The sequence below is a fragment of the Mustela nivalis genome, assembly GCF_964662115.1.
Source record: "Mustela nivalis genome assembly, chromosome: 7".
Taxonomy (NCBI): Eukaryota; Metazoa; Chordata; class Mammalia; order Carnivora; family Mustelidae; genus Mustela; species Mustela nivalis.
This window is the reverse complement of record NC_139026.1, coordinates 88707369-88735237: the sequence shown is the minus strand read 5'-3', so window position 1 is coordinate 88735237 and position 27869 is coordinate 88707369. Positions and strand designations below refer to the sequence as shown.

General features: G+C 39.3%; 1 protein-coding gene across 1 annotated transcript; it reads right to left on the bottom strand.

The window, feature by feature from the left end:
* TMPRSS12 (transmembrane serine protease 12) lies at window positions 1-27818 on the bottom strand. The gene is made up of 5 exons (XM_082741314.1): window positions 27567-27818; window positions 26701-26896; window positions 19989-20260; window positions 2733-2875; window positions 1-512 (listed from the first exon to the last, which is right to left on the bottom strand). The coding sequence occupies exons 1-5, from the start codon at window positions 27793-27795 to the stop codon at window positions 261-263; spliced, it is 1092 nt and encodes a 363-aa protein (XP_082597440.1). The 5' UTR covers window positions 27796-27818; the 3' UTR covers window positions 1-260.
* Window positions 27819-27869: the final 51 nt, after the last annotated feature.

Below are 27869 nucleotides of genomic sequence, written 5' to 3'. Positions count from 1 at the left end.
TTCTATACAAACTCTAGGAAAGTATTCCAAATGTGAAATTATGATTATAACATAAAAAAATAATCAGAATACATCAAAGAAGCATGTAATTCAGTGCCAAATTTATAATTACATATTTAATATATCACAATCCTTTTGTTCCAAAAATATTCACATGAGAACTGTAAAATGGGCAATTACTTGCCAAAAGAATAAGTGATGTTCATTATATAGTACATGGAGAGGGACAAAATGCAAAATAAAGATTCTTCAGAATTTCATTATGGAATTGCTAGTAACACAACAGAACCTGAGGCTACAAGGACCTGTCCAAGTAGAATATTTATGTTAAATATGCCTTTATTGCTTGCCTGGTAGAGGTGATCTGTCAGCCACTTTTGGTAGAAGGATGGCCCACAGTAGACACCAGGAAAATTTTTTCGACCACAGCCATATCCGTAACTGGTAATTCCCATTACAAAAAATCGTTTATGTTCTGGTAAGTAGCACATTAGCGGTCCACCACTATCACCCTATTAAAAAAGTCCCAAAATAGTGTTAGTTGCTTCTAGTAGTCTTTATATGACAGCAAAGCTAGAATAAATTAATCACATTAACCATACACTTATATGAATACACATCTTTAATATACCTTCAAGTTATAAAGATCCATAGGTTTTCAGTCTTCTATTCCAACTCAGGCAGGAGGATTTCAGGCTGGCCTGATATTTAGAGGAGCCCTAAAGCTGGTGAGTTAATTTCCTGTCTGCATGGTTTTGAACCAGAATTGTACAAGTCACATTGTTTGGATTTTTTTTAGTACAATTACTCGGGAGGAATATAATTTAGGAAATGTGCAAAATACTGTAACTACCAGTAGAATACTTCTGTTGCTTAATGCTGAGTGGGAGAAGTGTAACTTTAAGATGGGTAAAAGAGTCTTTAAGGTGCGTGCGTGGTTCGCTAACTAGAGGAGAGGAGGAAACTGGCGGCTTGTAAGAGGGGCCGTCTTTCTACGTGTTCACGTTGGCTGGTGCAGGGTAACAGGAACAAATGGCTAAGGCTCTCAGTTCTACTACAAATCAGATTGTGTCCTGGTTTCTGCATGGCTGTCAAGGTGCCAAACACTATCGCTGAGGACTCTTCTTGAGAGCTTGTTTGGAGGTTCTAGCAGGGGAGCGCAGCTACTCGTATACCCTTGACCGAAGAACGGTCCTCTCCTCTATCGGGGAAGGTCGTCCTCTTCGACCGAGCACCGAGCACGCAGCTTCGGGAGGGACGCACATGGAGCGGTGAGGGAGGAAGGGGACACCCGCCTAGCCAGCCAGATCAGCCGAATCAATCCTGGCGATCAATGGGGTGACAGATGTCGCAGCCAGATCGCCCTCACATCCAACTGAGGACTCTTCTTAATCACCGAAAACATCAAGGATACTGAGATAACGATTTCAGCACCAAAGATTAAAGACTGTATTTCTATGGTGTTTTCAGTTCTCTGTAGAAGGCATTGTATTTTTGGATAATGAGGAAGTTTTGCTTATGAAGACAATTCAATTAGATGAGATTCTCTATGTTTTACTCAGAGAAATTTTTTTTTTTTTTAGTTTTTTAAAGATTTTATTTATTTGACAGAGAGATCACAAGTAGGCAGAGAGGCAGGCAGAGAGAGAGAGAGGAGGAAGCAGGTTCCATTGAGCAGAGAGCCTGATGCAGGGCTCGATCCCAGGACCCTGAGATCATGACCTGAGCCAAAGGCAGAGGCTTAACCCACTAAGCAACCCAGGTGCTCCTACTCAGCGAAATTTTAAAGGAAAAGGACACTGGGAAGATAAACCCTGGATTACAGAAACCAGGATGAGTAGGACAAGGTTCGAGGATGGGGCACTGCTCAGGAATGAAGTGCTGATATATTTAGAAGTAGTGAAGACAAGAGAAATAAAGATTCAAAAAGCACAAGAGACAAAACAAACAAAAAAAAAAAATAGATAAATTGACTTCATAAAAATGAAAAAGCTTCTATGCTACAAATGGTAACATCAGGGAAATGAAAAGAGAGACCACAGAATGGGAGAAAATATTTGCTAATCGCCTATCTGGTAAGGGACTGGTATCTAGAATATATAAAAAAATGCTTATGACTCAATAATAAAAAGATAATTTTAAAATGGGCAAGAATCTGAATAGACATTTGTCCAAAGATCTACAAATGGCTGGCCCATAATTACATGAAAAAATGATCCACATCATTAGTCACCATGGAAACACAAATTAAAGCCATGATGAAATACCACCTCGTACCCGCAAGGATGGCTGTGATCAAGAAGACAAGTGCAGACTAGTATGTGGAGACACTGAAGCCTTCATACTGCTGGTGGGAATGTGGAATAGTGTGGCTGCTCTGGAATAGAATTTCGCAGTTCTTCAAAATGTTCAACATGGACCCAGCAATTCCAGTCCCAGGTGGAACTTCCAAGAGAAACAAGAACCTACTTACACATAAAAAACGTATGCAAATTATACCTCAATAAAGGTAGTAATAAAAAAAAATCCAAAGCAAATTTTGTCTAAAGTGGACCATGAAACCAAGAAAGCAAGAAGATTTGGATTGTTGGTCTGTAGTTAAAAAGGAAAAAAAAAGAGTTCAGTACTTGTAAACTTGATAATTAAGACTTCACCAGAAAGTGATCAAAGGCCTTGATGAAGTTTCCTTCTGGCTTTAGAAAAGATTTCAAAGGAAAATTATTTGGTCTTACCCTGCAAGTATCAAAAATCCCATCTTCATGACCTGCACAAAATGAAGTGTCAGGAATCATTTTCCCGTAACTCCACTCAGAGCCACAAATCTTTCGAGAGATATAATGCACTTCCGCTTCCTGTAACACATCTGTAGCATTACCTGTTAACAACAACAACAACAAAAGTACAGTAAATGATTTCAGAGAGCAGGCATTTGACAGTTAAAATATAAATATATGATATTTATAATATATATGAATATATAGCATTTATTATATAAAATATAAAAATATAAAACGTTCATGTTGAATAGATTTTCTTTCCCAAGTGGCTCAACAATTGTGTAAGACTGTCTCCGTACACGCATGCATATGCCTGAGGAGACTGTGGAAGAATGGTCGACAAACTTGTTCATGGCCATTATCGCTAGACAAAATTGGAATTTCAGGTCATTTTTTTTTTATCTTTGTTTTTCTCTATTACTTGAAGGTCTCTTAGAAGGATCTATATTTTTTTTAAGATATATTTATTTACTTTGGGGGAAAGGGGAGAGAGAGTTTCAAGCACACTTCCCACTTAGCCCTTGTGGGGCTCAATCCCACAGCCTTAAGATCATGAGCCCAGTGGGAACCAAGAGTTGGATATCCAGACAACTGCTCCACCAGGCGCCCCAGGGACTTAAACATTTTACAAAATAGAATTATGTAAAAATTTTCAAGGGGGGCACCTGGGTGGCTCAGTCGGTTAAGCATCTACCTTCAGCTCAGGTCATGATTCCAGGGTCCTGGGATTGAGCCCCGCAGCCGGCTCACTGCTGGGCAGGAAGCCTGCTTCTGTCTCTCCCACTCTCCCTGCTTGTGTTCCCTCTCTCGCTGTGTCTCTCTCTGCCAAATAAAGAAATAAAATCTTAAAAATAAAAAAAAAACTGTCAAGGGCCAATGCTGAAATCTATCTTAGGTTCTAAGTTGTGAGCAATTTTTATTAAGTTTTCTAAGAATGGGAAGTTTTGAAGATGGTCTACATGAAAACAAAACATTTTTAATTCATAGACTCCCCTCAGTTCTCTGCTAATCCCTGAACATAAGTGGTTCTCTGCTACTAAAAAGATAGGAAAATACAGGGCAACACTTCAGGAACTATTAAAGGACAGATTATTATAAGATTTATCCACAGAAAAGCTTCTGTAACAGCAGCATCTGATCTTATGAGCCTCAGAGTTGCAGTGGTCATATGTGGTAGCTGAGTATTTTGTTGGCCCTGCATCCTTCCCCATTATCTGTAGGTGGGCTGATGACCTAACCATTTCATTTTCCTGGGACACTGATTGGTCTGGAAGTATGTATTATATTGTATTAAGGGCAAGTCTAACCAGCTGGAATACTTCTCTAGCACTGTTTTTTGTTTTTTTTTTAAAGATTTTATTTATTTGACAGAGAGAGAGAGAGAGCACAAGAAGGCAGAGGGAGAGAAGGAGGCTCCCCACCAAGCAAGGAGCCCGATGTGGGACTCGATCCCAGGACCTTGTGATCATGACCCGAGCTGAAGGCAGCCGGTTAACCCACTGAGCCACCCAGGCATCCCTTCTCTAGCACTGTTTTAACTGGAGCTGCCAGAGGAAAACCTTTTTTCACAGTAGTCACATGATTGCTTAGTTATAAGTTCAAAGCCACTGCAGCCAAATTTGAACTTTTTGACGACAGGCAGCCTGAGAAAATAGTCTATATGCAGAAAGAACAGGCACAGGAAATTGAAATGAAGTATGTCCTAATGACATTCAGATTCCTAGATAGAGGCTTCTTAGAGGCCAGCCACATGTTTGCCCTTTATTTAAAAATAATTAAAATAATACTGGCTGGGGGCACCTGGGTGGCTCAGTGGGTTGAGCCTCTGCCTTCAGCTCAGGTCATGATCTCAGGGTCCTGGTATCGAGCCCCACATCGGGCTCTCTGCTCAGCGGGAAGCCCGCTTCCTCCCTCTCTCTCTGCCTGCCTCTCTGCCTACTTGTGATCTCTGTCAAATAAATTAAATATATCTTTAAAAAAATAATACTGGCTGTATATAAAAGCATATTTGTAACATAGAAGTTATAGAATATAATAATGAAATGAACACCTGCGAACCTACCACCCAGTTTGTGAGTCTGAACAATATTAACACAAGTATGGTACTGGTGCAGGACTATTAAAAGTAACTAGAGATTTTCAAAGTGAGTAAGACAGCTGAGAAACAGACGTCTGGTTTTCTATTCTGTTTGCCACTTAGAATATCCTTGCGCAAATATAACAGACACTAATTACTGCAGCTTTAAAATAAACTTTGATTTCTGGATGGCAACTCCTCTAACATATTTTTCTTCTGGAGGAGTAACTTGGCTATTCTTAGGTCTTTTAGAATGAGCTTCTTAATTGTCTCAAAACTCATGTTAGGGTTTTTCATTCCCTGTTTTTGTTTTATTTTCAGTTTTTCGGATAGAACTGACATCTTCATGTCAACATAGAGTTGTCCTCTTCAAGCATAAAGTATACCATTCCACTTACTTAAGTATTTTTTTTTTAATGTCTTAAAAACATTTTAGAATCTTTTCTGTAAAAGGCCTGCAGTCTTTTGTTAGGTTGTTTTAAACTGCCTAATCAGTTCGGTATTACTGCACATGTTAACTTCTGTTAACTTTCTTCTCCAACATTTTTTTTTTTAAGATTTTATTTATTTGTCAGAGAGAGAGAGAGAGCACAAGCACAGGCAGAGAGAGTGGCAGGCAGAGTCAGAGGGAGAAGCAGGCTCCCTGCGGAGCAAGGAGCCCGATGTGGGACTCGATCGCAGGACGCTGGGATCATGACCTGAGCCGAAGGCAGCTGCTTAACCAACTGAGCCACCCAGGCGTCCCTCTCCAACATTTTATTATGAGAAATTGCAAACATAAGGCAAAGATGAAAGAATTTCTCCATAAACAACCATTTGCCCGCCTCTTATAGATTCTTCAATATTTTTGTTTCATCTGTTAACTTTTTTTTTTTAAGTTTTGTTTGTTTATTTATTTTAGGGGGGTTGGGGGAGAGACAGAGGGAGAGGGCAGAGAGAGTCTCAAGCCGACTCCATGTTGAGTGTGGAGCCTGGGGCTTAACCTAATAACCCTGAGATTATAACCTGAGTCGAAATCAAGAGTCAGAGGCTTAGGGCACCTGGGTGGCCCAGTGGGTTGAGCCTCTGCCTTCGGCTCAGGTCATGATCCCAGGATCCTGGGATGGAGGCCATATCAGGCTCTCTGCTCAGCGGGGAGCCTGCTTCCCCCTCTCTCTGCCTGCCTCTCTGCTACTTGTGATTTCTCTCTCTGTCAAATAAATAAATCTTTAAAAAAAAAATAATAAGAGACGCTTAACTAACTGAGCTACCCAGGTTCCCCTGTTAGCTTTTTAAAAAAATTCTGTAATTATTTTGGCAACTTTTTATTTAGATTTAATTTCAAAATTAAAGAGAAGTAGTAAGAATAGTACAAGGAAGTGTAAAATGGCTTTTACCCAGATTCAGCAATTACTGACTCTTGTCACTCTTGCATTATCATTAGTACTCTGTATATAAATTTTTCTGAATCATTTGAGAGTAAATGGCAGACCCTGTACTCCTATATTCTTAAATACTGTAGTGTGTATTTCTTTTTTTTTTTTTTTTTTTTTTAAGATTTTATTTATTTATTTGACAGACAGAGATCACAAGTAGACAGAGAGGCAGGCAGAGAGAGAAAGGGGGAAGCAGGCTCCCCGCTGAGCAGAGAGCCCGATGTGGGGCTCGATCCCAGGACCCTGAGGTCATGACCTGAGCTGAAGGCAGAGGTTTAAACCACTGAGCCACCCAGGCGCCCCTGTAGTGTGTATTTCTTAAGAGCAAGGGCAGGGGCACCTGGGTGGCTCAGTGGGTTAAACCTCTGCCTTCAGCTCAGGTCATGATCTCGGGGTCCTGGAACCAAGTCCCGCATCAGTCTCTCCGCTTAGCAGGAAGCCTGCTTCTCCCTCCCCCTCTGCCAGCCCCTCTGCCTACTTGTGATCTCTCTCTCTCTGTCAAATAAATAAAATCTTAAAAAAAAAAAAAAAAAGAGCAAGGACATTTTCGGGGCACCTGGGTGGCTCAGTTGTTGAGTGTCGGCTTCGGCTCATATCATGATCACAGGGTCCTGGGATCGAGCCCTTCATTGGGCTCCCTGATCAGTGGGAAGCTTACTTCTCAGACCTCTCCTGTTCCCCCTGCTTGTATTCCCTCTCTCCCTGTGTCTCTGTCAAATAAATAAATAAAATCTTTAAAAAAAATTTTTTTTCTTACATAACCACATTTTCTTACATAACCATGGTACATTTATCAAGATCAGGAAATTGAACACCGGTATAATACTATTAGCCAATTCATGTTTAATCTCTAAGTATTCTTGGATTTTCCAGCTATCTTTCAGTTATAGATTCATAGTTTAATTCATTGTTTATAGTTTAATTCCTTTAAGTTACATCTCTATGATTTGTCCATTCTGGGCATTTCATCATATAAATGGGATCATACAGTATGTGGGCTGTTAGGTCAAGCTTATTTCCCTTAACATAATGTTGTAGCATGTATTAGTACGTTGTTCCTTTTAATGGGTAGATGATATTCCATTGTATGAATATACCACATTTTGTATATCCATTTATCAGTTGATGGAGCTTTAGGTTGTTTTGTTTTGTTTTTTTTGCTCTTTTGAATACTGCTGCTATGAGCATTTGAGTACAGGTACTTGTGTGGACATGTGTTTTCATTTCTCTTGGGTATATACCTAGGAGTGGAATTTCTGAGTTATATGGTAACTATAGATTTAATTTTTGAGGAACTACCAAACTGTATTCCAAAACCCCTGTGCCATTTTATATTCCTACCAGCAATGCATAAGGGTTCCAATTTCTCTGCATCCTTGTCTACACTTGTTCCTAAAGTTTTGATCATAGACATCCCCATGGGTGTGACATCTGTTAACTTTGAAAAAATTACATTTTCTAACTATTGATAGTGTATCAGAATGAAATAGATTGTGGTAGTTTGGCTGTATATCTGGACATTTTACGAGACTCTCTTAATTTGGTGTGTTTTAGATTCTTTATTGTAAGTAGTTGTATCACCTGTGAATAATGAGCGTTTTGTGTTTACCTAAGACCTATGTGTTTTTCCATCTTTTCCCGGTGTTACTGCACTTGGTAGAACCTCTACCACAACACTGATGGAAGTAGTGATGGTGGGGGAAACTGTTCCTGACTTTAAAAGAAATGTTTATCTGTAATAATGATATTTCCTATAGCCTGGAGGCAGATGATCTAATCAGGCTGAGGAAGTTCACTTCGTGTCTCAATTGTTACGTTTTTAACAGGGCTTCTTCTGCGCCCACTCAGATAATTTTAAAAAGAATCCTTTAATCCATCAGTTAATGAGGGAAACTACCTTAAGAGACTTCTAACATTAAACCACCCTTACATTCCTTAAACTCATCTTGATTATGTTGAATTCTATTTACACTATTCTTGATAGATTCGGTGTGCTAATAATGTGTTTGGGATGTCTGCATTTATAATACTGGCCTTCCTTGTACTCTGCTCCCCTGACGTGGGAATCATATACTGAATTGGGGTGTGTTCTCTCTTTTTGGATTCTTTGGAGGTATTCAAAGGAAATTTAAACAACCTATCTCTGGTAATTAAGGTAGGGCTCCCTTGTTCTGAATTCTGGTGTTTTATTTTTGAAAACCATAATGACTGATTCAGGGGTGCCTGGGTGGTTTTGTCACTTAAACATCTGATTCTTGATTTTGGCTCAGGTCATGATCTCAGGGTCATAAGATGAGCCCCGCCTCGGACTCTGTGCTGGCCATGGAGCCTGCGTAGGATTCTCTCTCTCCCTCCGTCTCTCCTCTTTCTCGCTCTCTTAGAAAAAAAAAAAAAAATGACTGATGATTTCTGTCACTATGGGTTTACCTGTTCTAGAAATTTTGTCTTAATAAACCAGTTGGCCATAAATATAAGGTGGGTGGTCTCCCTCCTCGTCCTCTCTTTTTTGGATTCTATTGTGTCCTGTTGATCTCTGTGCTCTCATTAAAGTAAACAAACCAGTACCGTACCGCCTTGATGGCTATAGTTTTATAGTATATTTTGAAATAAGAGTAACTCCCTCAGCTTTGTTGTTTTTCAAAACAATTTTGGCCATTCTAGGTCTTTTGCCTTTTCATATAAGCTTGTCAATTTGTATGAAAAGTCTTGCTGGGATTTTGATAGGGATTGCATTGAATATATAGGTCAGTCTGGAGAGAACTGTCATATTAACAATATTGAATCTTCCAATACATAAATGTAGTATGGCATTGATTTCTTAGGTGGTCTTTAATTTCTCTATGTCATGTTTTGTAGTCTTCAGTGTTTAGACCTTGCCCATATTTTGTTGACTACAATAAGTGTAGGTGTGGATCTCTCTCATTTTTAAAAAAAATATTTATTCATTAGAGAGAGAGAGAGAGAGAGAGAGTACAAGTGGGGGGAGGGGCAGAGGGAGAGGGAGAAACAGACTCCCTGCTGAGGTAGGAGCCTGACGCAGGGCTCAATCCCAGGACCCCATGGGTCATGACCTTGAGCCCAAGGCAGGGACGCAGCTGACTGAGCCACCTTTTTTTTAAACCTTAACTGGGTATTTATTGAGCTCCTATAAACTGTTTTTCATAAAATTTAGGAGTTTGGGGCCATATTTTCTTTGAATATTTTTTCTTCTCCACTTTCTCTCTTTACCCTTTGCAGAAATGCCATTACACATATCTTGGTCTACTTGATGTTGTGCAACAGGTCTCGGAGTGTGCATTCATTTTTCTTCAGTATTTTTTTCTACATTCTTCAGAGTAGGTCACTTCTATTGCTGTGTTTTAGTTCACTGATTCTTTCTTGTGCCATTTCAAATATCTAGAATTTCTATTCAGTTCTTTCATAAAATTGACTTTCTCCATAGATAGTCCCTATTTGGTAAATCATTTTCATCACATTTCCCCCTTTAATGATTTGAACAATAGTTACTTTACCTTATTGTGCATATTTAAAGAGCTTCTTTGAAGTCTTTAACTGCAAAATTCAATATCTGAGTCTATTCAGAGTCCATTTCTATTGGCCGCCCCTCCCCATAGGTGACACTTTTGGGTGGTTTTTTTTTTTTTTAAAGATTTTATTTATTTATTTGACAGAGATCACAAGTAGGCAGAGAGAGAGAGAGAGACAGAGGAGGAGGCAGGCTTCCCGCTGAGCAGAGAGCCCGATGCGGGGGCTCGATTCCAGGACCTCGGGACATGACCCGAGCTGAAGGCAGGCGCCTTAACCCACCGAGCCACCCAGGTGCCCCTGTTTTTGTTTTTTGTTTTTTAATGCATGTCTTATATTTTTGTTGAAAATTGGGTGGTTTAGATAATATAACAACTCTGGATTTTTATTCCCTCCTCAACAATGCTGTTGTCATTCTTAAAATGATTTACCTGGACTGAAACTGTACAATCTGTCTTCTCTACAGTGTGTGATTGTTGATGTCTCTGCTCAGTGTTTTTAATTCTGATTTTTACCTTTAGTTTAGCTTCATTGGGCTTGGCTCTATATCTGCAGAGTTTAATGGTCAGTGCATGATTTGGGCTGTTGGTGAATGAATCTGTGTGTGGGTTGGGGAATGTGTTAAAAAAAAAGTTCAGTCAGCTTTTTGTTTAATTTTTAGAAGTGAGGAGTGGCAGAGGAGAGGGAGAGAGAGAATCTCAAGCAGGCTCCATGCCCAGTACACACCCTACTTGGGGCTCTATCTCACAACCCCGAGATCATGACCTGAACTGAAATCCAAAGTCAGATGCTTAACCGACTCAGCCATCCAAGGCCTCTTCAGTCAGTTTTCAAATCTACTTTGACTTTCACTTTATTGTGAGTTCTCTCAGATTTTCCCCACACATGTATGGTTTTCCAGTAAACCAAAAATATTTGGAGAGCTTATTGAGTCATTCTATAGCTCTCTCATTTGGGGGATTTTTCTGTCAAATTTCTGACTGTCTTACTGCTGGCTCTATCTAGGTCTATATTCCCAGGCCAGTAGAGCTGTGGATTTTCCCTATTCATCTCTTGCTGCTGAGTCCACTATTTTTTTTTTTTTAAGATTGTATTTATTTGACAGAGAGAACAAGCAGGAGGAACAACAGAGAGAGAGGGAGAAACAGCCTCTCCACTGAGCAGGGAGTCCAATGTGGGGGTTCAATCCCAGGACCCTGGGATCATCACCTGAGCCAAAGGCAGATGCTTAACCAGGCACCCATGAGTTCACTACTTTCATTAGTAATGCTGCTAGCCTGGATTTTCAACTTTTCCAAATAGCGTTCACCTTCTGTGGCAACAAGGCTCTTCATAGCCTTGGTAAAACTATTGTACTGACTAATCTGAGAGGGGAGCTGGGAGAACCCACAAGCAAGAAAGCTGCAAATTCCTCTTTTTACCCAAATTTATAGCTGTTATAAATATTCCTCAATTTGTTGTGTACTTTGGTTGATTTTCAGGACCCTAAAGTAGTCACTTTTGATGATTTTGTCTAATTTATATTTATTTGGGGGAAGAGGATTTGCCAACCTCCCCATACCATCACAGCCAAAATTTCTGTTCCTTTTATTTGTAAATTTATCATAATTAGAGTTCACAGTTTGTACATTAGCTATCTTTGAACTTGGAGTTTTGCTTTATGGCCTGATAAGTGGTCAGTTTTTTTTAAAGATTGATTTATTAGTTTGAGAGCAAGTGTGTGCCTGTGCAAGTGGGGGGAGGGGCAGAAGGACGAATCTTCAGTGACTCCTGCTGAGTGAGGAGCTGGACTCAGGACTTGATCTCATAACCCACGGGATGATGACCTGAGCTGAAAACCAAGGGTTGGATGCTTAACCAACTGAGCCACCCAGGTGCCCCAAGTGGTCATTTTTTATAAAGATTCCACCTACACTTGAAAAGATAAAAGCCTATGAATTTTTGAATGTACTGATTTGTCTATTAAATCAAGCTGGCTAATTATGTTGTTCAAATATTCCAGATTTTTACTAAGTTTGATAAAAAAACAGATTTTATATTGTTAAATAAAAAGAGTTCTATCATAGAGGAGTTACAACATTTGCTGTACAATTCTATTTTTCCTTAATATTATCTGAGTCCTGTTTATTAGGCTCAGAAGTCTAGAATTATTCTATCTTCTTGGTGAGTTGAACCTTTTCTAAATAAAAATGATCTTTTTTCTCCTTTTGTCTTAAAGTCTATTTTGACTGTAATTTGCATAGTGATACTAGCTTTCTTTTCATTTTAATTTACTTGATATATTTCTTTATTGTTGTTTTACTTCAGTCCTTCCATATCCTTACATTTTAGGTATTCCCTTAGATAAGGTGGATTTCCTACTCCCTAATCCAATTTTCTGTCTTTTAACTAGTGGTTTGGTCCGCTAACATTTACTGCGATTATGGATATATTTGGGCTTGTTTCTACTGTCTTATTTTATACTTTCTATTTTTCTCAGTTTTCCTAGGCTTATTTCTCCCTTCTTGATTTTTTATTAAGATGTTGTCTTTATTTTCTTATTCCTTAGGTTTCTTATTCTATTCCAAGTTATATCCCCTATTTGCTTAAATCTAATGTTAATCAGTATGTTAACACTTCTGAATAATACACAGACCTGAGACTACTTTAACTCTGATTACACCATTTGAAACACAGCTCCCCCCCCAATATTTAAGTATCGTTTTTTAAAATCCCACAAATTATACATTATTTTCATTGTATTCCAAGGTTTCCCAGTTTCAGCACTATTGACATTGTAGGCCAGATACTTCTTTGTTGTGGAGGGTGAGAGAACTACCCCACGCGTTGAAGGATGATGAGCAGTAATCCTGGCTTCTACCCACTAATATGCCAGTGGCATACTTACACCCTGCCTAGTGGTAACAAAATTTTCTCCAGACAGTACCAAGTGTTCCCTGGGGACAAAATTATCCTTCATTGAGAACCACTGTTGTATACAATATTTACCTATACAGTTATCTATTTTTTGCTCGCTTCTGCATCACGTACCTCCCTTTTGGTATCATTTTTTTTTTTTTTCTGATCCATTTCTTATTTACTTTGGTGAAAGACTATTGGTGGTAAAGTCAATTTTAGTTCCCTTTTATTCCTCAATGATAGCTTAGCTGGGTACACAGTTGTGGGTTCATTTATTTTCTCTCAGTACTTTGGCCTTGATATTTCATTGTATTTTGACTGTCATTATTGCTATTGAGATGTTTTCTGAAAGCCAACCAGAGTTATTTTGTAAGGATTTTTCTTTTTTTTTTTTTTCTGGCTGTATTCAGACTTCTTTGGGTTTTTTTTCCCCCTACAACTTCATTACAGTGTTTGAAAAGGAATTACATTTTGTTCTGGATATCCATTTGCATTGGAATATCAATTTTACTCATGGATATCTGGATTCATGTTTTCCATCAGTTACAGAAAAATTTCAGCCCAGACCCATTGAATATTGCCTCTCCTCTATTCTCTTCATTTGTTCATTCTTGCACTCTCATTAGATGTATATTTGACTTTCTTATCCCATTTATCTTATATCTTACTTTCTGTCATAATCTCTTCTTTTTTCTCTGTGCCACAGTCTAGGCAGTTTCTTCAGATATATCTTCTGGCTCACATATTTTCTCTAGAGCTGAGTCTAATATGCTTAACTACTTCGGTGAGTTACAAACTTTAACAGTTACATTTTTTTTCATTTTTAAAGATCCTATTTTGTTCTCTCTCACTCTCTCTCTCTCTCTCTCTTTTTTTTAGTGATGGGGGAGGGCCAGAAAGAGAGGGAGAGAGAGAATCCCAAGTACACTCCATACCCAACATGGGCCCCAACACTGGGCTGGATCTCACAATCCTGAGATCATGACCTGAGCTGAAATCAGACTTACCCACTGAACCACCCAGGCACTCCTGGTTCTCTTTTAAATCTGCTTGGTCATTCTAGATAGTCTATTGCTTATTTCTAATTCTGTTTTTTAATTTCTTCAAACAATTTACATATACTTATTTTGTATTCTACACCTAAAATATTAATATCTGAAATCCTTGGGGGAGCTGTTGTTTTATTTCTGTTGACTTTCATTATTATGGCTTTTCTCCTAACGTGTTTGGTGATCTTTGATTGTAAGTGGATATTTGGTTGATTTTAATCTGTGGGAATCCTAAGTATTTTCAGACCTGGTACTAATTTAGTCCATTGAGTTTATTTAAATTATTGTATTTTTTATTAATTTTTTTTTTAAGAGAGAGCGAGGGAGAGCACACACATGAGCTGAGGGGGAGGGGCAAAGGGAGAGAGAGAATCTTAAGGAGGCTCCACACCCAGTGCAGACCCTGATGTGGGGCACGATCTCACAACCTTGAGATCATGACCTGAGCTGAAATCAAGAGTCAAACACTTAACTGACTGAGCCAACCAGGTGCCCCTCAATTATTATATTTTTAAATTATTATCATTGTTTGGTTCTTTTTATAGCTCCTTTTTATTCATATTTTTAAGTACATCTTTTATTTTTTGTACTTATTAAACACCTTTTTATTATTTGATTCCATTATCTGACATTTTTGCAGGTCTTCTTTTGATGTCTATTGTTCCTGATGACTCTTACTCATAATACCTTATTTGCTTTGATGTTTAGTGATTTTTTTTTAACTATATAAACATATATTTTTATCCCCAGGGGTACAGGTCTGTGAATCACCAGGTTTACACACTTCACAGCACTCACCAAAGTATATACCCTCCCCAATGTCCACAATCCCACCCCCTTCTCCCAACCTCCCTCCCCCCAGCAACCCTCAGTTTGTTTTGTGAGATTAAGAGTCACTTACGGTTTGTCTCCCTCCCAATTCCATCTTGTTTCATTGATTCTTCTTCTACCCACTTAAGCCCCCATGTTGCATCACCACTTCCTCATATCAGGGAGATCATATGATAGTTGTCTTTCTCTGCTTGACTTATTTCGCTAAGCATGATACGCTCTAGTTCCATCCATGTTGTCGCAAATGGCAAGATTTCATTTCTTTTGATGGCTGCATAGTATTCCATTGTGTATATATACCACATCTTCTTGATCCATTAATCTGTTGATGGACATCTAGGTTCTTTCCATAGTTTGGCTATTGTGGACATTGCTGCTATAAACATTCGGGTGCACATGCCCCTTTGGATCACTACGTTTGTATCTTTAGGGTAAATACCCAGTAGTGCAATTGCTGGGTCATAGGGCAGTTCTATTTTCAATATTTTGAGGAACCTCCATGCTGTTTTCCAGAGTGGCTGCACCAGCTTGCATTCCCACCAACAGTGGAGGAGGGTTCCCCTTTCTCCGCATCCTCACCAGCATCTGTCATTTCCTGACTTGTTGATTTTAGCCATTCTGACTGGTGTGAGGTGATATCTCGTTGTGGTTTTGATTTGTATTTCCCTGATGCCGAGTGATATGGAGCACTTTTTCATGTGTCTGTTGGCCATCTGGATGTCTTCTTTGCAGAAATGTCTGTTCATGTCCTCTGCCCATTTCTTGATTGGATTATTTGTTCTCTGGGTGTTGAGTTTGCTAAGTTCTTTATAGATTTTGGACACTAGTCCTTTATCTGATGTGTCGTTTGCAAATATCTTCTCCCATTCTGTCAGTTGTCTTTTGATTTTTAATTATAATCCATTTTCATTTAAACTTTATCAGGTGAAATTCTTTTGAGGTCTTAGATGAAATTTGGTTTCTATACAAATGATGTGCATTTGATTCTCTCAGCCATCTAGAGACCTTAACAGTCTATTTAACCTAAATCCTAAGCCTGAGTCTTTCTATTCAGAGTGATTTGGGGCAGCAACTCCACATGAGTGGTATTTGCAATTACATGTTTTCTGGGAAAATTCCTACATTTTTCCCTTTAATGAAGCAGTTTTCCTAGAAATCCTGGGGGTGGGGGTGGAGGTTGAGGATGCTTTGGTTTTATCTTGTTCTTAAAAAAAAAATAAACTTTATTTCATAATAATTAGAGTCACAGGAAGTTGCAAAAGTAGTACAGTGAGGTCCAGGGTGCTCTTTATCCTGAAATGGTTGCATCTGTGTAACTGACATTGGTACAATGTGTGTCATTCCACGCCACTTAATTGTATGTGTTAATTCTTACCATTACCTCCACAATTAAAATATGGAACTATTTCACCATCACAAAGATCTCCTTTAGGCTACCTAGCCTGCTTACACCTAGCAACCAGTAATTAGTTCTCCATCTCTATAATTTTGTCATTTTAGGAATGGTATATAAATGGAATCATATAGAATGTGTCTTTTAGGGTGCCTGGGTGGCTCAATGGGTTAAGCCGCTGCCTTTGGCTCAGGTCATGATCTCAGGGTCCTGGGATCGAGTCCCGCATCGGGCTCTCTGCTCAGCAGGGAGCCTGCTTCCTCCTCTCTCTCTCTCTGCCTGCCTCTCTGCCTACTTGTGATGTATCTCTGTTAAACAAATAAATAAAACCTTAAAAAAAAAAAAAGAATGTGTCTTTTAAAAATGGCTTTTGTTTTCACCTAGCATAATGCCATCTAAGTTGATGCACATATCAATAGCTAATTCCTGTTAATTGCTTATTATCATTCCCAGTTAAGGATATACAACAATTTGTTTAATCATTCCCCTAATTAAGTACGTTTACTTTTTCCCAGTTTGGGGATACTACCAATAAAGCTTTTGTGAATATTTGTGACCAGGTTTTTGTGTGGAAATATGTTTTCACTTCTCTGGGATAAATGCCCAGGAGTGTGATTGCTGGGTCATATCATAAATGTATGTACATGTGTGTGTTTTTTGTTTGTTTGTTTTTTTAAGGATTTTATTTATTTATTTGACAGACAGAGATCACAAGTAGGCAGAGAGGCAGGCAGAGAGACAGGAAGGGAAGCAGGCTCCCCGCTGAGCAGAGAGCCTGATGTGGGGCTCCGTCCCAGGAGCCTGGGATCATGACCCAAGCGAAGGCAGAGGCTTTAACCCACTGAGCCACCCAGGCGACCCCATATGTGCATTTTTAAGAATTATATCTCTGGGGGTGCCTGCAGAGCACAGTTGGTTAAGCGCCCTACTCTTGGTTTCGGCTCCGTTCATGATCTCAGAGTCCTGGAACTGAGCCCTGTGTCAGGCTCGGTGCTCAGCTTGAAGCCTGCTTGGGATTCTCTCTCTCTCTCTCTCTCTCTTTCAGAAGGAAGGAAGGAAGGAGGGAATGATATCTCTGGTGTTTGGTGCATACACATTTAAGATTTCTATGCCTCTTTTGTGGATTTACCTTTTTACATTGTTATGTTCCTCATTGTCCCTAGTAGTTTTATTTGCTCTTAAATCTACTTTATCTCATGTTAATGTAGCCATTCTTGGCTTTTTCTTTTTTTTCTATTCCAGTTTTCTTTTGATTAATGTTGCCATGATATATCTTTTCCCATCCTTTTATTTTCAAGCTGCCTGTATCGTATTTAAAGCGAACTGTGTATAGATGAACTAGACACTGGGTCATGAGTCTGACTGATTCTTGGAGTGTAGCCCTCTGGCTCCAGCTTGCTGAGAATCTCCCCTCACACACTTGAGCAGCTTTGTTCTTCAACACTCTCAGGCCCCATGAGACCACAGAAATTCTATATTCAGTGTTACTGCTGGCAAATACCCTCAAGAGAAAAGCCAACTTCACTGCTTCAGTTACCTGAAGTTCCCATCTTCACATTCAGTCCTTGACCTGTGTATTTTCTCCATTCATAGTTTTCACAGGGGGACGCCTGGGTGGTTCAGTCGGTTAAGCGTCTGCCTTCAGCTCAGGTCATGATCCCAGGGTCCTGGAATCCAGTTCTGCATTGGGCTCCTTGCTCGGCAGGGAGCTTGCTTCTCCCTCTGCCTGCTACTCTCACTGCTTGCATGCATTCTCTGACAAATAAAATCTTTAAAAAATTAAAATAGTTTTCACTGGGAAGGTTGGTGTGTGCATATAATTGACCGTGTTGCTGGAGAGCCAACTCAGTCCTTAAAACAGCTCTCTGACAGGTGTTATTGCTCTCCCTTACAAATCATGACAGTGTATGACAGTGTGAAAGATGGTATAATATAGTGGAAGCAAGAGTTTTGAGGCAGACCAACCTGGGATTGAATTTTTACTCCTCACTTAGCTATGTAACTTTGGGCAGCTTGCTTAACTTCTTTATTTTATTTTATTTATTCATTTATTTATTTATTAAGATTTTATTTACATGTCAGAGAGAGACAGTGTGTGTGTGAGCACAAGCAGGGGGAGCATCGGGGAGAGGGAGAAGCAGGCTCCCTGCTGAGCAAAGTTCCCAATATGAGACTTGATACCAGGACCCTGACATCATGACCTGAGCCAAAGGCAGATGCTTAACCAACTGAGCTACCTAGGCATCCCTCATTTAACCTCTTTAAATCTGTTTATTTATCCATGTCATAGTACTTCTCATAGTGTTATTGAGGGAATTAAATGAGAAATGCATTAAGGCGCTTAGCATTTTATTAAGTACCTAGCCCTGAATTAATGGAAGCTACTTGGATCACTGTTGTTCTAACTGTTGTTAAAGAGTCAATAATTTGCCCATGGTCATTCAGCTAGTACATGGCAGGGCTGAGATTCAGGCTTACGTCTATGATTCTAAAGCCATAGTCTTTTCCCTACACATGTTGCTTTCTTAACTTGTTTAAACAGCATTCACAGAGGAAAAAACAAAGTTCTTCAAAGATCTTTCATACATTTATCTATATCATATCTAAATAATCTACACTTATTTAACTATTTTAAAGTTGAGGGTTTTTTTTTTTAAGATTTTATTTATTTATTTGAGAGAGAGAGACAGTGAGAGAGAGCATGAGCGAGGAGAAGGTCAGAGGGAGAAGCAGACTCCCCATGGAGCGGGGAGCCCGATGCGGGACTCGATCCCAGGACTCTGGGATCATAACCTGAGCCGAAGGCAGTCGTCCAACCACTTGAGCCACCCAGGTGTCCCGAGGGTTTTTTTTTTAAAGTTTATGTATGTATGTATGTATGTAATACCTATATCTAACATAGGTCTCGAATTCACAACTCCAAGATCAAGAGTTGCATGCTCTTTGGACTGAGCCAGCCAGGTGTTTCTAATCTACACATATTTTTTTTAAAGATTTATTGATCCATTATAGAGAGAGAAGAGGGAGTGTCAGAGGGAGATGGGGGGAGAGAGAATCCCAAACAGACTTCCCACTGAGTGGGGAGACTGATGTGGGTTCCATCCCAGAGACCTGAGATCATGACCCAAACCAAAATCAGGAGTCAGACGCCCAATCAACTGAGCCACCCAGGCGCCCCTCTACACATATTTAAATGGATAATTTCCATAAGGAATAGAAAAAATAGTCTCAGCACTTGAACTCATATATTGCTAACTAGACTTTGATTCCATCAAGAACAGTTGGTACTTAATACAGTTCTTAGCTATTCAGGCTGTAGAATAAGGAAGACCTTGATTTGTGCCCTAGCTTCTCATCCACTCAGATCCACAACTCCTGGTCTGTTAAATGGGAATAATGACATTAACCTCCTAACAAGAATATTTTGAAGATAAGATAAAATAATATATTTAGAAAAAGGCCTAAAGCATGGCAAATGCTCCCAAATGGTAACTATTGTTAGAACCAAAGGCAGAGACTATTTTCTACATTTATTTGTTCATAGTTCATAGTAGTTCAACCAGTCAATTATTAATGCTCATTTGTACACTAAAGAAAATATAGGGCACTCAACCTGTTTGATATTAAACAGGGTATTAAATTAAAAGGACACTAAATTTGATTCCTGACAGCCAGAAGCTTATTATTTATGATAAGCAATCCTCTTACAGAGCTGGTTCTATCATCTATGAGTCTCAGAAACCTACAAAAACACTTAGAATCATCATTCTTTCTGAGAATGGTAAAAGGTACAAATATGTTAGCAGGCATAATTGGAGAAAGTCTCTATTTCTGTTTTGGAAGATAACTTTCTCTTTCCTACAAGGAAGAAAAAAAATACAGGTAAAGAAGACATTTCCTTTTCAATGGTTTATAAAGACCTATTGCTCAAACTCATGACATAAAGAGATGAATATACAAAAGGGTTCACCCTCTCCAATAACCAGGAAAAAAATGTATTTATAAAATTCAGACTGTAATTACCTTCTTCTTCTGTTCTTCCCCAGCCACTTATAAAACACTTTGTGTTTTGGTCCAGTTTTTGGAAAACATCAAAAGGCAGACAAATAGGCTGAATATACTCAGTATATTTCACTGCTTTTTTTAAGTGAAATAGTGCAATATCATTTACGTAATTTTCCAAATTGAAGTCTGGATGGATAATGATTGCTTTAACTTTTATCTTCTTGGAGTGTGGATGATGATACCCTTTTATATTATTAGTTCCAATCACAGCTCTCCACATTAAAGGATCTCTGAAAGAGAATAAATGTTATTATAAACATGTTATTTAACAAGGTAAATATTCTCAATCTCCTAGTTTTTTGTTTTTCTCATGTTAGATTAGAATAGAATCCTATTTTCATGTACATGAGGTCACACCAAATAAAAACCAATATATCGTGATGTAGGAAAGGAGAAAAAGATCGGTAGAACAGAGGGTCCCCAGGTTTGAGTATATGACATTTTAATATATGATTAAGGTAGCACCTCTTATTTGTGGACAAAAGAATGAATGACTTGATAAATGGTATTGGGACACCTAGCTAACTAACTAGTTTGAAAAGTGAAATAAAATTAAATCTCTGAAAAACAGTAAACAGTAAAATAAACTTGATATTGATTAAATGTTTAAATATAAGAAATTTTTTAATATAAAGGTCTTTAAGTCTTCTTTTAGAAATACATAAGGTGGTATGTCTGAGAGTTGCTTCAAAATAATTGAAGGGAGGGGTTGGTGAGGATAAAGATGAAATAAGTTCAGGGATGTGTTGATAACTTGAAGCTGGGTGATAGGCTTATGGGAGTTCATGAAACTATTCTCTTTACTTTTGTAAATTTTGAAGTTTTAGAATGAAACATTTGGATATTAAATTAGCATGAGAATTATAAAAATTAAACCAGAAAGAAAATGTAGATCAATACATAACAATGATAGCACTGATATAAAACAGGAAGCAACTAATGGATCATGACAATCTTAAAAAAAAAAAGAAATAAAGAACAAGTAAAAAACCAAACTGAAAAATCTTTTGCAAGTCAAAATCAACAATTAAAACCTTAAGCATTTAATAGTTGTTACATTTGGAAGTGGATTGGGAAGGAGGACTTTTTTACTTTATACATTGTTTATAGATGCTGAAATTCCTTTTCATCCTTCAAATTGGCAAAGTTTATGAGTGTGTGTGTGTGTGTGTGTGTGTGTGTCTGATAACACTCAGGACAAACGACAGTCATAAAAACAAAGGAATACTTATTCATGTGGAATGTATAAACAGGTATCTTGGCAGCATGTACCAATAGTCTATAAAAGTTGCATTGTATTTTGTTTTAAGATTTTATTTATCTGAGAGACAGAGCAGAGGGAGGGGCAGGGGAAGAGGGAGAGAGAGAATCACTAGCAGACTCCTCCCTGAGCACAGAGTCCAACTCAGGATTCGATCCCAGGACCCTGAGATCATGACCTGAGCCAAAACCAAGAGTTGGAAGCTCAACTGACTGAGCCATTTAGGCACTCCAAATTGCACTGTAGATATTTAGCTATATTAAAAATGGTTTAGGCGACCTCTAGAAAGTTTACCAAAAAAATTTAAAGCCCTAGTTCTATTTTGTATAAAAACAAATCACTGCTTTAAGCTACTTTGAAATAATCATTGTTCTTTTCTTTTCCAAACTTATTCAACTTATATTCCTTATTCACTTCAATTTATATCAGACCATAAGATTCAAAAACAGGCTGTGTACACTGAACACTGCAAAACATTGCTGTAATTAAAGAAGACCTGAATTGGGATGCCTGGGTGGCTCAGTTGGTTAAGGGGCTGCCTTCAGCTTAGGAGCTCAGGTCATGATCCGAGGGTCCTGGGATCGAGTCCCACATCAGGCTCCTTGCTCGGCAGGGAGCCTGCTTCTCCCTCTGCCTCTGCCTGCCTCTCTGTCTGCCTGTGCTCACTCATTCTCTCTTCCTCTGTCTCTGACAAATAAACAAATAAAATCTTAAAAAAAAAAAAGACCTGAATAAATGGAAAGACATCCCATGTTCATGGATTGGAAGGCTTAATATTATTAAAATGACAGTACTATCCAAGGAGCACTACAGATTCAGTGCAATCCCTATAAAAATCTCGATATTTTTTGAAGAAATAGAAAACCCATCTTAAATTCATACAGAATGTCAAGGGACCCAAATAGCCAAAATAATCTTGAAAAAGAAGAATGCAGTTGGAGGACTCACATTTCCAGACTTCAAAACTATAGCAAAGTTACAGTAATCCAAACAGTATAGTACTGGCAGATATATACACAGCCCAATGAAAAAGGGTAGAGAGCCCAGAAATACAGCCTTGCATATGGGCTCAAGTGATTTTCAACAAAAGTGTTGAGACAATTCAGTGGCGAAAAGGACAGGCTTTTTCAACAAACCGTGCTGGCAAAATTGTATATATACATGCAAAAGAATGAAGTTGAACACTGACCTTATACCATATGCAAAAATTAACTCAAATAGATAAAGGCCTAAATATAAAAGTAAAACAAGGGACTCCTCAGTGGCTCAGTTGTTTAAACGTCTGCCTTTGACTCAGTGTGAGGGGAGGTCCTTGCTCGGCAGGCATCCTGCTTCTCCTTCTACCTGCCACTCTCCCTGCTTGTGTTCTCTCTCTATCTGACAAATAAATAAATAAAGTCTTTAAAAAAAAAAAAAAACCACTGGAGAAAACCTTCATGATCTTGGATTTGGCAATGATTTCTTAGATATAACACCCAAAACACAGGTAACCCAAAAAATCAAATAAATAAATGGAACTTCTTCAAAAGTAAAAACTTTTGTGTGTCAAAGGACATTTTCCAGGGGCGCCTGGGTGGCTCAGTGGGTTAAACCTCTGCCTTCAGCTCAGGTCATGATTCCGGGGTCCTAGCATCGAGTCCCGCATGGGGCTCTCCGCTCAGCAGGGAGCCTGCTTCCTCCTCTCTCTCTCTCTGCCTACTTGTAATCTCTCTCTGTCAAATAAATAAATAAAATCTTTTTTTTTTAAAAAAAAAAGGACATTTTCCAAGAGAGTAAAAAGACAACCCACAGAATGAGAGAAAAACTTTTCAGATTATATATTTGATAAGGGATTGATGTGAAGAATATAAAAAGCACTCTTACATCTCAACAAAAATCCCAATTAAAATGGGCAAAGGATTTATTTATTTATTTTTAAAGATTTTATTTATTTATTTGCCAGAGACAGAGGGAGAGAGAGCGAGTGAGCCCAGGCAGACAAAGAGGCAGGCAGAGGCAGAGGGAGAAGCAGGCTCCCTGCCGAGCAAGGAGCCCAACGTGGGACTTGATCCCAGGACCCTGGGATCATGACCTGAGCCGAAGGCAGCTGCTTAACCTACTGAGCCACTCAGGTGTCCCGAGGGCAAAGGGTTTAAATAGATACTAACATTTTTTTTTTTTTAAGATTTTATTTATTTATTTGACAGAGAGATCACAAGTAGGCAGAGAGGCAGGCGGGGGGCGGGGAAGCAGGCTCCCTGCTGAGCAGAGAGCCCGATGCAGGGCTCAAGCCCAGGACCCTGAGATCATGACCTGAGCGGAAGGCAGAGGCTTAACCCACTGAGCCACCCAGGCGCCCCTAAATAGATACTTCATCGGAGAAGATATACAAATAGCCAATAAGTACATGGAAAGATGTTTAAGTCATTAGAGAATTGCAAATCAACCACAGTGAAATACCACTTCACACTCATTAGGACAGTTATGATAGTAGCAGTGTAAGTGTAAGTAGTGTAAATGTAATTTTTTCTAATCTGCGTGGAGCACTGGGAAACAGAAGAAACAAATTTAAGAGATACTGTGTAGAGAAAGCAAATTCCCTGGGTCACAGAGCTCTTGTTGATGCCATTATCTGAAAGAATAGAGAAGGAACAGGATTGGAAGAAAGACTTTATTCATTTTCCAACTTACTCAGACAGTGACTCCAGTAAAAACATATATCGTAGGGAGCTGGAAATAGAACTCAGCTGGAAAGACTTGGAGTTTCCAGCACATGGTGATTGCTAAAACAGAAGTAGATGAGACATCTCTAGAAGAGCATACAGATAAGGCAGGAGGATAAGAGTGGAAATGTTGCCATTTAGATGATGACAAAGACTCATCAAGGAAAAGGAGAAAATTAGAGGGGACTTAGAAATCAAGAAAAGAGATAGTTTCTAGGAGAACAGTGGTCAGCTTTGCCACATTATGAAGATCAAATAGGATGGGGACTGAGAAGAGGTCATTGGATTTGGCATGGAGGGGGATCTCTAATAGTGTGTTCAGAGCACAGAAATAAGACTGCAATTGGCATTTTATAAGTCAATGCAGATGAAGCAAAAGGGAGTCTCTCAAATAGAAGAGAAGGGTTCGTCGATAGGTTGCTTGGGTTTTTAAAATAATGATGGAGTGACCTAAACATGCTTGAGGATTATAGGGAAGAAACCATGGAGAAGACTGAAAAGTACTGGAGACAGTGAGGTATAATGCTACAGCACAGGTTGAAGAACCTTTGGGTTGGGGGGCTGTTATTTAACAGCAGTGTGAGCGTGGGCAAGTTACCACATCTCCCTCACCTCTGGATCCCTCAAGTGTAAAACAGAAATGATAACAGCTATCTCAGAGAGTTACTGGGAGGGCTTTTTTTTTTTTTTTAAGATTTTGATTTTATTTGAGAGCGAGCACAAGCAGGTGGAGGGGAAAAGGAGAGGGAGAAGCAGACTCACTGCTGAGCAGGGAGCCTGACTCGGGACTCAATCCCAGGACCCTGGAATCATGACTTGAGCCCAAGGCAGACACTTAACTGACTGAGCCACCCAGGCTCTCCAGGGCTTTTTTTTTTTTTTTTTTTAAACACAGAATTATACGTAACATCCTTAGTACCTAATCTCAGAGCAAGTCTTTGATAAATGCTTGTTCTAAGAAGGAAAAAGGGATAGTTGATGGTGCAAGGTTTAGGAAATGAGGGGGACTGGAACAGAATGTAGCAGTTAGTCCTCTGAAAAGTAGAGAATATGCCTCAGTAATGTCTATTGCCTCAACAGCTAGACCAGTCCCTAGCATATAACATACATTCAGTCAATGTTGAATAAAGGAGTAAAAACATCAATAAGATTTAGTCTTGAGAATTGTTAAGTGGAATATGACAGTATCTTCAAATGCTTGGAGGAGGATTTGGGTTAAATATATATGGCTTCAGAAAGCAGATTTTTAAAAAAACCAAGACATTTACTTCAACATAAAAACTTCCTAAGAATTAAAGCTGTCCAAAAATGAAATTATATTCTTCCCAAGGTAGCATTCCATCATCACAAGAGATGTCTCAAATCGAGATCCATAGGGGATAGTTATGGTTATGTGTGTGGGTTTTCATTCTGGCAAACCTGGAGTTGATCCTTGATTTTGTTGCTCTCCAGCCATGAGCAAGGTACATGAGAATGTCTAAATCTGGGATGTATGGGAGGCTCAGTCGATTAAGCATCTACCTTTGGCTCAGGTCATGATCCCAGGGTTCCAGTATCAAGTCCCACACTGGGTTCCTTGTTCAGTGGGCAGCCTGCTTCTACCTCTGCTTTCTTTCAAATAAATAAAAAAAAAAATCTTAAAATAAAGATAGCATTTTAAGGGTGCCTGGCTGGCTCAGTCAGTGGAGCATAGCATAGGACTCTTTATCTTGGGGTCATGAGTTCAAGCCCCATGCTGGGTAAGGACTCCACCTAAAATAAATAAATAAATAATAGCATGCTGTACAAGCATTGTAAAACACCCCTGAAAGAAGAGAATCGATTCCAAACTCTGAAACTCTTCTTCTAGATCTCTTTCTGTACCCTTAATTTATACCTTAGTATCTTATTATTTTTCTGCCTCTATTCCTCAGAAGGTAAGTTTATAAAACTGAAATGTATGTTTGAAAAATGTAGTATACAGGGGCGCCTGGTGGCTCAGTCAGTTAAAGTGGCTGCCTTCAGCTCAGGTCATGATCTTGGGATCCTGGGATCAAGCCCTGTGTCTAGCTCTCTGCTCAGCGGGGAGTCTGCCTGCCTCTCCCTCTGCTCCTCCCCCATTCATGGGTGCATGTGTGTGTGCTCTCTCTCAAATAAATAAAATCGTAAAAAAAAAAAAAAAAAAGCTATGATCCAATGGTGAGAAACAAAAACACATGGTTATCATATAATAATTTTAAAAGCTAAAGACAATTGTCATTATTTAAAGCACAGTCTGACAAATTCCCATAGGCCAAATCTGACTGTCTCCTATTTTTTAATAGTCCATGAGGGGGAAAAAATATTTTTTATACTCTTAGACAGCTGGAAAACAAAAACAAAATACTATTTTATTCAAATATCAGTGTTCATTAATTAAGTTGTATTGGATCACAGCACACTTATTCAATTTTGTTATTGTATTGTCTCTGGCCACTTTGGTCCCATAGTGGCAGAGCGGAGTCATTGTGACCGAGTCCTTAACATTTTTACTATTTTACTATTTTACAGAAAGCATAAACTTCTGATTTATAGAATTCATTTCAACAAACAGTGTACTAGTGTAAAGCATTATGGCTACTTGTAAACACACAGCTTAACTGAACATGGCTGAAATCAAATGGTCCTCTACTACTACAAAGTATCCCCCAAGAGAATAAAATAGAGGAGTTGTGCTCCAAATACATACCTAGTGTCCTTAGTGCAGTGGGCAGCTGTGAGGACCCACTTACTTTTCACTAAGCTTCCCCCACATATATGAGCAAGAATTTTGCCTGATTGAATCTGCAGGCTAACTACCCATGGCCACGCGCCAGTTTGAGCTGCTGTGCCCCCTACTATCCTGGACCCTTCCAATACATCTGCAAGCGGTGCTGTCCCACAATCTAAAAATAAAAATCATATATTATTTGTTATGAACATCTGATGATAGTATTCCTAATCTTAACATGCTGACAGAATCTTTTAGATTCCTATTCAAAAAACAGATAAAGCAATCTGGATACCTAAGGCATTCCCATATTTTGAGGAAAAAAAGAAATTTGAAGGAGTGTTAAGACAAATATGCCTTAAATGATCACTACAAATAGAAAAGCATTAAATCAACACAGTTCGTTAAAACTATTCCCCCAAAATCTAAAAAGAAAATAAGTGTCTCTGACCAGGTGTCACGTTGCTTCTGGGACAAAATGGCAATTAAAGAGCCTGGGACTGGTGAAGCAACTTCCTAATATTTGCTATTTGACTTGTTGGGTGAAATTTTCTCAAGTGTAGTAGGACAAGGTCACCCACCAGCCTTTTCAACTTTGAATTCCTAACCTTTAAAGTGGGAATGACAAACCTCAGAATGTTTTGAGCATAAACAGCAGCAGTCTACAAGCGTATGGCATTTTTGCTACGATGACTACTACACTGTCATAATTAACCAGACTGCGTAGGTCTGTACATTTTAAAGGCAGCTGGGCAAGCAGAAAAGGAGGGAGCCAAATTCACAAACTACAGAAGCGGGGAGCACGCACAGGAGGCTGTTCAAAGAGGGGAATGAACGGATACTACCCTCTGCGGCCCCCGCTTCCTTCGGGGCCTGGAGTGCCTTCCGCCCTCCTTGCGTGGCCTCCCGCCACCCAGGGGCACCGGCCTGCTCCCACCAGGAGCTGCGCCCAGCCCTTCGGGGGAGTGAGTGGAGTCCCGAGTCGGGGAGAGCGCTCCCCACGAACAGCAGTGCGGCGCTCAGGAGCCCCAGCCCCATTTGGGAACTCCTAGTGGGCAAGATGGCGGCAGGCATGGGCTGCCTGCGTGGGCCGCGAGCTGGAGGCCTAGAAGACAGGAGCGCCGACCGGCAGGCTGGTGCGTGGGGTG

Excerpts from the sequence above, each read along its gene's own strand:
- TMPRSS12 (XM_082741314.1), bottom strand. The coding sequence starts at position 27,795 with ATGCCTGCCGCCATCTTGCCCACTAGGAGTTCCCAAATGGGGCTGGGG. Across the intron at positions 26,897-27,566 it reads GGAAGCGGGGGCCGCAGAGG|ATTGTGGGACAGCACCGCTT; the intron begins GTAGTATCCGTT and ends TTTTATTTTTAG. Across the intron at positions 513-2,732 it reads GGATTTTTGATACTTGCAGG|GGTGATAGTGGTGGACCGCT; the intron begins GTAAGACCAAAT and ends CTTTTTTAATAG.